This window comes from Tarenaya hassleriana, unplaced genomic scaffold (assembly GCF_000463585.1).
Source record: "Tarenaya hassleriana unplaced genomic scaffold, ASM46358v1 Cleome7, whole genome shotgun sequence".
NCBI lineage: Eukaryota > Viridiplantae > Streptophyta > Magnoliopsida > Brassicales > Cleomaceae > Tarenaya > Tarenaya hassleriana.
The window spans coordinates 9,226-21,569 of NW_010969548.1; the positions used below are offsets into that span (position 1 = coordinate 9,226).

At 36.2% G+C, this 12,344-nt stretch overlaps 1 protein-coding gene across 1 annotated transcript; it reads left to right on the top strand.

Moving 5' to 3' along the window:
• Positions 1 to 8,851: 8,851 nt before the first annotated feature.
• Positions 8,852 to 9,397, top strand: LOC104801498. The gene has a single exon (XM_010524807.1). It carries the CDS (start codon positions 8,852 to 8,854, stop codon positions 9,395 to 9,397), a length of 546 nt encoding a protein of 181 aa, XP_010523109.1.
• Positions 9,398 to 12,344: the final 2,947 nt, after the last annotated feature.

Below are 12,344 nucleotides of genomic sequence, written 5' to 3' on the forward strand. Positions count from 1 at the left end.
TTGGGGGGGGGGGAGGTTTCGTTTATGGACCGGGGACTTTTAGTAAACCTTATAGTATTTATTATTTCGGCGCTACAAGCCCACCCAATACATAAATATAATAATAATACATTAGATAAAAAAAAAATATAAAAAAAAGAGAGTAGATGGCGGGCAAAGCCGCCCACGTTTTAAACAAAAAATAATAATAATAAACAAAACCCCCACCAAACACTTTTTTATATTTTTTTTTTATCTAATGTATTATTATTATATTTATGTATTGGGTGGGCTTGTAGCGCCGAAATAATAAATACTATAAGGTTTACTAAAAGTCCCCGGTCCATAAACGAAACCTCCCCCCCCCCCCAAATCATTCGGTTACGCGGAGCATTTTCCACCGTACGATTAGTGAGATGATCCTGGCCGTCCATCCATCTACCTTCGGTTAGCTACGCCGAGCATTAACAAAACCATCTAAAAATTTATTTCTTCGGCCAAGTGTTTTTTTTTCATAATCCAGAAATTCACTGGATTTTTAGCCCGACTACATCTCTTAAAAGACCAAGAAAGTCCAGGTGAATACCTCTCACCACGCCTTTATATATCGGTAAAAAAAACATTTGAAAACAGTAATTATACATATAGTAGTTCAAAACAGTAATCCCTCATATTATAAATTAGACAGCGCAAGAACAATATATATATATATATATATATAGTTAAATGTAGGTTTATGATATCTTTTCCCAAAATATTTGTATGCAATTTTACATAGTACGACTTATGGGTGTCGTTGTCACGTATGTTGTGTTACCTCCCGTGGAATATATATTTTCTTTGGAGCAAATAACCCAACGACTCTTCTATTTAAATGTTAAGCATAATTGTAGAACCTCAATATCTATTAAGAAATACGAAGAATATAGTAGAAAATTATCAAAAAGATATGAAAAAGATTTCTAAAAGAAATAACGTAATATTAGATTTGATTTCATCTTTATGTTTTACATATCTATATTAATTAAAGAATGAATGCTATAAAGTTTAAATTTATTTATAACTCGATAATCAAGTAGTGATTTTATTTGGCAAAAAATAAAATTTAGATTTTACTTTGTAACAATTAAGAAATTCAGGTATTTTTTTTAAATTTTCATTTTCTTAAATGATAAATGGCTTTCAGTAACACCGTTAATGTTACAAGTTTTGGTCTTTAATTTTACATGGAAAAACGTTTACGACCTTGCTTACTTGAATAGTTTGACTCTTTCTCTCTCTCTCTCTTTGAAAATTTATAGATAGATTTCTAGTGTGTGTTTGGGATCATCGATCGTGACTGATATGTTAGAATCATAAACTTCACTTCTGAATTTTTTTTCCCCTGTATATCCCTCCTTTCATGAATCTTGACGTTTTATTTCTTATGTAAATAGAGAAAAAGTCATATGTACCCTTTAATAAAACAAAACTTTACATTATTATTAATAATTCATTAGAATTTGGTATTTTTTTATTAAAATTAGAAAATATTTTAAAAATTATACCTAAAAAACTATAATGATAACCATTTAGTAAAACAAAACACAAAAGGTCAAAGATTATGAAACGGAGGGAATAGCTGGTATAGAATGTATATTTTCATTGCATGATATTGTTAGAATAATCAGTTTTTTTACATGGCTTTATAACATATATAGCCATGCGTTCTCCCATAAAAGTATATATGGCAAGATGAATTTACATTTTCTCGTTGCATGCTATTGGTAGAATAACCTTCTTTATATATATATATTCATAACATATATAGCCATGCGTTTTTCCATAAGTATGTATACATTTTATATCTGAAATATGAAACGTACATTATTTTCTCATTACATGCTATTGTTAAAAAAAGCAGCTCCTTAACATAGGAGTCAGTCAAGACATGAAATTAGAAACCTATCATATATAGAAAGATATTCCAAATCTGTATGAATCTTGTTATAATAAGCATTATATAATAAGATATGATCTATCGAGAATATATATAATGAATCAATATACAAGGTGACCACATTTCAAGAAAATAATGTTTTCGTCAAGAAAATATAACCTGAGAGCTGCATTGTTCTTATTCTTTCTCATATCTCTTCGTCATATATCAGGTAACCCTCCCTAACACTAATAATATGTATATGTGAAGAAATGGAAAAGATATACATGCATGTTGTGTTAGCTATATATATTTTTATTATTGTTCATTAATTTATTTATATATATATAATCAGGAGCTCGTCGTCATCATGATCATGAAGAGTACATGCAAGAATTTGAGAAGAAATTGGGTTCAAAGCCTCCTTCGTGTGTGGATAAGTGCTTGAAATGCACGCCATGCATCCCTACCCTTGTGACCGTTCGTCCCCCTAATGATGATGATGACCATGGCTCTGGAGAATTTTATCCCGTTATATGGAAGTGTGCATGCCATGGCGAGATCTTTGATCCTTGAGAGAGAGAGAGAGATTTGTTCTTTCGTTTTTTTTTTAATATTTTCTAGTGTGGGGGAAAAAGAAAAGAAAATCAAAATAGAAATTGGGTGGGCTTGTAACTGAAATTAAAAAAATGATCCTGGCCGTCGGTCCAAAAAAAGGAATACCTCATCATTCGGTTGCACGGTGCATTTTCCACCGTACGATTAGTGAGATGATCCTGGCCGTCCGTCCAAAATTTTATTTCTTAGGCCAAGTTACAAGTATTTGGAACATACTATCCAATTTTGTATATTGGTAAAAAAACATTTGAAAACAGTAATTATACATATATGAGTAGCTCAAAACAGTAATCCGTCATATTATAAATTAGATTGCGCAAGAACAATTAAAAACACCAGTTAAATGTAGGTTTATGATATTTTCCCCCAAAATATTTGTATGGAATACTGCATCGCATGGCTTGTGGATGTTGCTGTCACGTATTTTTTTTTTTTAGCTCCCGTGGAATGGGAGATCTCTCAAAAAATATCTTTATGCTATATATATATATATATCCTTTGGAAGAAATAACCTAACGATTCTTCTATTTAAATGTTAAGCATAATTGTAGAAAATTATTTCAGAGATATGAAAAATTTTCTAAGAAAATCGTATTATTAGATTAGATTTGATTTTATCTTTATATTTATATATGGGAGATTCACATATTAAATATTGAACTTTAACCAAATTTCCAAATTAAATACTCAACTATCTCACTTCCAAATTAAATACTCAACTATATTAAAACTCACAAATAAAAACTAAACTTTTCAAATTTTAACATATATGTAAGGGATAAACAAAAAAAAACCCTTTACTTTTTTTTCGTCACAGTTTAAACCCTATATTTTTTTTTATCCAAAAAAACCCTATACTTTTCAAAATTTTAAAAATTATACACATTCATATACACATATTAATTATTATAAGCACAAAATTAATTACAATTTATTTTCTACAAAATTAATTGCATATTTATTTTATATATTTATATGTATATATATGTTTTATATATATGTGTGATTATGTATTTTTTCCTAAAAATCATTATATATATAAGAAACTATTTATTATTTGTATATTGTTTTATATATAAGAAACTATTTTCCAAGAACATGTTTTATATCAGTTTGTATCTTTGGTGTAGTGCAGACCATATTCCACAGTTCCTTTCACATATTTGATGATGCGTTTAACTGCCTACAAATGAGATTTTTTCGGCTTGGCCTGATACCTCGCACAGATACCCACACTCAAGCACGGATCAGGTCTACTTGCAGTCAGATAAAGTAGACTTCCGATCATTCCTCTGTATAATTTAGTGTCGACATCTTCATCTCGAGTCAGCTTTGTCGTAGTGAACATTGGAGTTTTTGCTGACTTACTCCCATTTAGTTCGAACCTTTTGACTAGGTTCCGAGCGTATTTGCTTTGAGAGATAAACATCCCCTCGTCTGTTTGCTTCACTTGAAGTCCGAGAAAGAAACTCAATTCGCCAGACATGCTCATTTCAAATTCATCAGTCATCATCTTGACAAATCCATCCACTTTCTTCTGAGAGACAGAGCCAAACACAATGTCATCAACATATACTTGAACCACCATCAGGTCTCCATCTTCATTGTGGATAAACAGAGTCTGGTCTACTCCCCCTCTTTTGTACCCGTGATCAACTAAAAATGAAGTCAAGCGTTCATACCAGGCCCGAGGTGCATGTTTGAGACCATACAGAGCCTTCTTCAACCGAAAAACATGATCTGGGAAGTGAGGATCTTCGAAACCAGTTGGTTGCTCCACATAAAATTCCTCTTGAAGTACCCCATTGAGAAATGCACTTTTAACATCCATTTGATATAGTTTAAAGCCCAAATTGCAAGCAACACCCAGAAGTAGACGGATAGATTCCAAGCGAGCCACGGGTGCAAAAGTTTCATCAAAGTCGATTCCCTCAACCTGAGTATATCCCTGTGCAACTAGACGCGCCTTGTTACAGACAATCTCTCCGTGCTCATTCGACTTATTCTTGAACACCCACTTTGTGCCAATTACATTAGTATGAGAAGAGCGAGGAATCAAGTACCAAACATCATTGCGCACAAACTGTTCCAATTCTTCTTGCATAGCTTTCACCCAGAATTCATCTTGCAATGCCTCACAGACTTTCTTAGGCTCAAATTGAGAAGTAAAACACACAAAGCGAACCAAGTCTTTATAGTTGATTCGTGTATTACCTCTCATTTGCCTTGGACCATGAACCTCCCCGATGACATCTCCTGGAGAGTGATTGCGATGGACAACTATTGATGTAGACGTTGGTGGCACAGAGTCAGTCAAAGGCTCTGTGTCAGAGACAACATCTTCTGAATCATCCTGGTCAATTGATTCTGACTTAGAAGGAAAATGATCTGGGTCCAATTGAGTAGGGAAAGGGGGAAGTGATACAGCAGTAGGCTCTTGAAGATTATCTTCATCGAAAACAACATTTGCAGATTCCATGACCGTTTTGGTACGTAGATTCAATACTCTGTAAGCTACAGAATTTCGAGCATACCCAAGAAAAATTCCTTCGTCGCTTCTTGCATCCATTTTCCCCAAATATTATCTGTCATTCAGGATATAACACTTGCACCAAAAAATGTGAATATACTTAAGAGGTGGAACTCTACCTTTCCAGATCTCATACGGGGTTTTCGACATGCCAGGGCGAAGATAAATGTGATTGATCAGGTAACAGGCTGTACTCATTGCTTCAGCCCAGAATTTGATGCTACATCTTTAGCATGTAACATTGACCGTGCCATCTCCTGCAACGTTCTGTTTTTTCTCTCACGACACCATTTTGCTGAGATGTTTTCGGAGCTGAGTATTCATGAGAGATGCCATGTGTATCACAGAAGTGTTGTAACATAACATTCTCAAATTCTCTGCCATGGTCACTGCAAATACGTTGAACAGTTCCCTTTCCATTCTTCAACTGAAGCACTAAATGCTGAAAAGCTATACAAGCCTCTGATTTCTCTCGCAGAAACCTTACCCATGTAAAGCGCGAATAGTCATCCACACACACCAGAACATATCTTTTGCCACCAAAACTTTCGGTCTGCATAGGTCCCATCAGATCCATGTGAACAAGCTCTAGTATGTGTGATGTATGTATTTCCTCAGTCTTCTTATGCCGTATTCGAACTTGTTTTCCAAGTTGACAAGCCTTGCAGACAAACTTATCATTGTGAGAAAGTGTTGGAAGATCACGAACAACACCTGACTTGGAAAGCTTGACCAATGTGCGCATGTTGATATGCCCCAATCTTTGATGCCACAAGTCCATTTCATCTTTCTTCACAACGAGACATGTTTATTGAGGCATAGTGCGCTGAGTACTCACCCAAGTATAGCAGTTGTTAGAATTTCTCTTCCCTGTTAGAACACACTTGTTGTCTGTATCCGCCACAAAACATGCCTTCTTGGTGAACTTGACTCGCATTCCATTATCGCAGAGTTGACTAATGCTGATAAGATTAGCTTTTAGACCCTGTACAATCTTGACATCATTCAATCTTGGGAGGCCAGCATGATCAAGTGTTCCTTTGCCCAGTATTTTTCCTTGTATACCATCTCCGAAAGTAACACTCCCTCCTTTCTGAGTTTCTACAAAGTCTTTCAGCAGATCTTGACATCCTGTCATGTGTCTGGAGCATCCATTATCAAAGTACCAGACCCCAGTGATGTTGTTTTGCTCTGTGGTATACGCAACATTGCATCTGATATCCGATTTTTTAACCCATCTGAGATTCCAAGTAGGTTAATGATAGTGTGGTGATGTATACGTGTAGACATTCTTGCTCCTTTGCAGATAGAAACAGTTTCTCGAATGTGTCCCTCCTTGCCGCAGTGATAGCATATCCGATCTTCTGTTCGTATGTGTCTTGTGGCGTTCTTCGAGAAATGTCGTGACAAGGATCCCCTGAACATTGAGGAAGATGCTTCTTGATTCAGGTTCCCTCCGAACACAAACTTCGGAGTAGTTTGTACTTTACCATGATAACCAAGTCCGGAACGATCACCAAAGTTTCGTCATATGCCAAGTAAGTGATCCAGCTTCCCAGTTCCATTACCAAGGAGATGAATATTCTTCTTGGTTCCTTCCAACTGACATTTTCATATTGGACGCCTCATCTTCTTTCTGAATCAACTTCTGTTTGGTGTCTCTCAGTTGCTGTTGGACTTGACTGTGTTCTTTCTCCAACTGTCGTTTCTCAATTATGAGTTGCTTGTTCATATCCACCAATTTGGTCATATCTTTGAAGAGATCTTTTTCAGTAATCTCCTCATCATCACTGTTTGCAACTTGATCAGATTCTTCTTCTATCACTCCTAGAAATGCCACAAAACTCGATAAGTCCTCTTCCTCACTGTCACTCTCAGTATTCGAGATGTCCTCCTCATGAGTGATTAAAGACTTTCCTTTGCGCTTGAGACATTCTACTTTCGTGTGACCGAACCCTTTGCACTCAAAACACTGAGTATCTTTGAGATTTTTCAGAACACTTTCTCTTTTTGCAATACTTGGACATTATGCCTTCCAATGTCCTATACCTTTACACACCAAACATTTTCCAGCCTCTCGATCGTTTTGATTTCCAACCTTCTTCCTCCCTTTGAAGAACTTGTTGAAATTCCTGACAAAGAGTGACATTTGATCATGCAATTCTTCTTCAGTTAACTTCTTGTTTTTCACTGGCACATTGATTTCTGCTTCACCCATTTTTGTTTCTAGAACATGTAATGTCACTCCTCTTTTTGTATGAGTAGATGGTCCTCCATTCATTAGTTGCAATCTCAGTTCATGTGCGGCGAAGGTACCTACAGCTTCCTTGAATGTAACAGTATCCAAGTTGTTTACACCTTCAAAGACAAGAATATGTGAATGATACTTAGCTGGCAAGCTGTTCAGAAGTTTCTTCACCAGCTTGTCATTAGTAATCTTTCTCCCAAGTACACTTGCCTCATTTGACAATGCACTCAATTTCTCACAGAATTCTTTCACGCTCTCATCATCTCCCATCCTCAGCCGTTCAAACTGTAGATCAATCATATCCAATCTGTTCCTTTTTACTTTGGAAGTTCCTTCATGAATAAGTTCCAGAGTATCCCAGGCGTCCTTCGCAGTTTCACATCCTTGTATTTGTTCGAATTCATCAGGACTGACACTACTGAAAATGATTGATAAAGCCTTCTGATTCATAGCCGAGTCTTTCTTCTCTTGAGCTGTCCATTGATTTTTTGGCTTCGTTACTATAGCTCCATCAATGACATCAGTTGGTCGAGTCCATCCATCAGTGACAACACTCCACGTATCTTCATCAAGGCCACGAATATAGGAGCTGATCTTCACTTTCCAATGCCCATAATTGGTTGAGTCAAGCATAGTAGTTTTTCCAAACGATTGTGGATCTTTGAACCCTTCCATTGTGTGAAACTGAATCGTACACCGATATGAGAGGAAAACTTTCCTGCGATCAGTGACCCGCTCTGATACCAATTGAAAAATACACTCACACAATATTGCAAAATAAGAATTTCTAAACTGGTTCTATTTCTTTGATAAGAGTCAAGTACACTTCAAAGCTTTCCAAGTAATACTCACTCTCACTCGTTCCACTCCCCCTGAGCAGAAACCCGTATCACAAGAAATTCTACCAGCCCCAAACACACTGTGTGCAGCGCACACCCCGTGTTACCGCAGATCTCGTCTAGGCCCAACGAATGGTTCACCTGTTGTTTCAAGGCTCCCCCTCAAGTATACCTCACTTTCTCTCACATCACTCTCACCAGTGTTTCCCGTACAAGAACTCTTGACACTATTACAGAAACCTTTTCTCAAATCTTATTCTCGCCAACCTCTGTAATGGAGTCTTACATCCCTTATAAACTCCTTCTTGTGCTTCTCATAATATCCTCTCCATATTTGTCTTGCCTTTTCTTCATTGATATAAATGTCATGTTTCCTTTTCTTGCTTCTTTCCATGTTCGCTTTCCAAATTCAACTCCAACCTTCCATTTGTCAACTCGAACCTTCTAGATATTGAATATGCTATTTCCTTACTTTAACATGTAATATAACATCGACAAACAAAAAATAATATTCATTTTCAATTTTATAGTTAATCACTTAATTGGTTTGTGTTATGTTGTGGTCTATAAACCGATGGTTGAATTCCTAACTGTGGGTGCTTGAGCCATTACACAGCTACACCAAAAAAATCTTCCTACAGTTATAAGATTCCTTTTAAATATACCGTCATATTGATTTTAATTACCGAAAGCACGAGAGAGAGAGAGAGACAGAGAGAATGCTTCTGAGGAGCTCATCTGCTCCGATACTTGACTCTTGGCTTCCTCATCACCAGTGCTTTACCTCTCGAGAGCCGTCATCTCCGGAAGCAGAGTCTCAGCTTCACAAAATGACCAAATCGTCAGTGTCTATGTACACATCGAACTCCATGGATAACAACACTCGAAAGCTCATTCACCATGAACTCAACGTCCACAAAGACAGGACCAAGCCCAGAAACACCGCCACCACCTTAAGAACTACTCCACGTATGAGCAAACCCATATCAGAAGTCGAAGACTCTGGCGAAGAAGAAGAGCCTTGGGTGAAAACGTCGACGTTTTCAATGGAGAGGCTGCTTTCGAATTCAGGGCTGGGAGAGAAGGTGGTGGAAGAAGAGAGCATTGAGGACGGTGGCGGTTGTAGTGGAGGAAAGGGGAGCGATGACGGCGGAGGAAACATCTCTAACGGCGGAGGAGGAGAGTTCTTCGAGAGCGAAGCGTATTACCGGGGAATGATAGAGATGAACCCTGGGAAACTCCCTTTTCCTTGGCAACTACGCTAAGTTCTTGAAAGAGGTATAAGTTTCACTCTCTTATCATATTTATATTTAATTTTAAATTTCAGAATATGGGCGTTTCGTGACGTGGCGAGCCAACTTAGAAAATTACCGCCATGTCATGCGCCACGTCAGATCAGTCAACTCCTTTTTTGACCAAATAACGCTATGGACGATTATGGAACCGTTTAACAAGTTCAGGATTTAACGTGTTCAATTTTGCAAGTTTGAGAATTAATAGCCACCTCTACAAGTTTAGGAATTAATATTACTCCAAATTATAAGTTTAGGAATTTTTAGGATTTTCCCTTTATTTTATCACATATTCACATTTAACAAAATAAAAACCATAAACCAACATAACAACAATAAAAAAAATAAAAACACTAATAGTATATGTGTGTGTGCAGGACGCAAGAATGAGATTGTGGAATAAATCATTTACCAAATAGTGAATGGTGGTGGTGTAATTAGTAAGTAGACTATCAACAAATAAGCTTGCGTTAATAGTATATGTGTGTGTGCGCGCGTGTGTGGGGGAGTACGATTTGTATTTCCCTGGCTATAGATATCCCTCCGTGCAAACCCAAATCAAAGAGAGAGAAAACACAAAGGAAACAAAACAATTTAAGGAGGGGGTGCATTGCAGCGAGCTCTTCTTGAAAGCCATCTCAAGGAATGAAAACCTTTTTATTCAATCTACCAACTTTTTTTCTTGATGTGATCCACTCGCTCTCACTCTGAGACCTGACAAATTGTCAAACCGAACCTGCTTAAACATGGTCGAAAGTCTGAGTCAATATCCAATAGTCACGTGATCGGCATCTTTAAACAACACCAGCCATTCAATGACCCTGGGAGAGGGTAGTAATGATTGCTCGCGCCGGATCATCTGCAACTCTCTAATGGGGGCCCGCATCCAAGACTCCGAAGCTATTATAAGCAGGTGGACTTCTCCCGAACTTCATGACCCTTCCTTCTACAGCAGCCTCTCTTCGCATTTCTCCACAAAAAACCAGGAAGAAGCAAAGCGCCTCATCGAAGCTGTAACCGGCTTGCAATGCGGGGTACAGAGGTTGGTAAAGGTGAATCTCAGATCCGAGATGCCTTGTTCGTGCACTGAGCTTGAAGAGTATCGATCGCAATGAAGCACATGGAGAAGGAGTTTTATCGGATTTTGAAATCGACTCGGCGGTCCTTGGATCTGGAACCCGTCTATGTCCGTTCTTTGGGAGATTCGAGGTCGAGCACTCGTATGAGTTCGCGTCAAAGCGTTTCAGACTCTGAGTCGGATGTAAAATTTGATTTCTCGGTTTGCGATGAATCGAGATTGGACGGCAAGAGAGGGGGTGAAGATACAAATGCCATGGCGGATCTGAAGATGATCGCGGATTGCATGATCTTCTTTGGATATAGCAAAGAATGTTTGAAAATAATAACAAAATTGCGTTGCTAATTTTGCAACGCAATTTCGTTGTAAAGCGTTGCAATTTACAACGAATTGAAACGTTATATTGGTTTGCAACGACATGTTAGCAATGGAAATTTTTTCGTTACAATTTCGTTGCAAACCCTATTTTGCAATGAAAATTTGTAGGTTTATAACGAAAAATTTCGACAAATTTTCGTTGCTAAAAGACTGTTAGTAAAACAAAATATAAAACGTCAAAGATTATAAAACAGAGAGAATAACTAATATAGAATGTACATTTTCATTGCATGATATTGTTAGAATAATCTGCTTTTTTACATGGTTTCATAACATATATAACCATGTGTTCTTCCATAAAGTATACATGACAAGATGAATATACATTTTCTCATTGCATGTGATTGGTAGAATAACCTTCTTTATATATATTCATAACATATATAGCCATGTGTTTTCCCATAAATATATAAACATATTATATCTGAAATATGAACGTACATTATTTTCTCATTGTATGCTATTGTTAGAAAAAACAGCTCCTTAACATGGAAGTCGGTCAAGAAAATTTAAAAAAAAAACATAATAGTCAGTTAAGACATGAAATTAGAAACCTATCATATATAGAAAGATATTCCAAATCTATCTGAATCTTATTATAATAAGCATTATATAATAAGACATAATCTATCAACCATATAATGAATCAATATACAAGGTGACGACATTTCAAAACATACGCAACATCAATAAGAAGTTTTATCCTCTCTCGTTTTGGTTTCGTTGCAACAACACGAATGAAGGAAATAATGCTTTCGTCAAGAAAATATAACTTGAGAGCTGCATTGTTTTTGTTCTTTCTCATATCTCTTCGCCATATATCAGGTAACCTTCCCAATTGAAAAAAGGGCAGACTAAATTGGATGGAAGGTAAGTAGAAAAAGTTGGTGGACTTAATTAAAAAATAAGATGGCTCGATAACAGATCGGCAAATTTGATTCTGCCCAGGGCTCGAGGGCGAGCTTTATTTAATATGTATATGTGAGGAAATGGAAAAGATACATGCATGTTGTGTTACCTATATATTATTATTATTATTATTATTAGGAAAAATAACATTTTTCTACACCAATTTAGTAAAATGTGACCTTTTCCTACACGAATTTTTAATTTGACAAAAACCTATATTATATTGTCAAATGTCCCAAATTTATACACGAATGACCCAATTTTAATGCAATTTACTACACAATCTGAAACGGTGTTAAAATGTCCGTTAATTGCTGATGTGGAAGGTCACATGGCAGTTGACGTGGAAGGTCACGTAGAAAATTTTGCCACGTCAGCATGCCACGTCAGATTTCAAAAAAAATAAATTAAAAAAATTAAAAAAATTAAAAAAATTAAAAATTTAAAAAAATTAAAAATTTAAAAAATTTAAAAAATTTAAAAATTTAAAAATTTAAAAAATTAAAAAATTTAAAAATTAAAAAATTAAAAAAATTAAAAAATTAAATGAGTGAT

Excerpts from the sequence above, each read along its gene's own strand:
- LOC104801498 (XM_010524807.1), top strand. The coding sequence starts at position 8,852 with ATGCTTCTGAGGAGCTCATCTGCTCCGATACTTGACTCTTGGCTTCCT.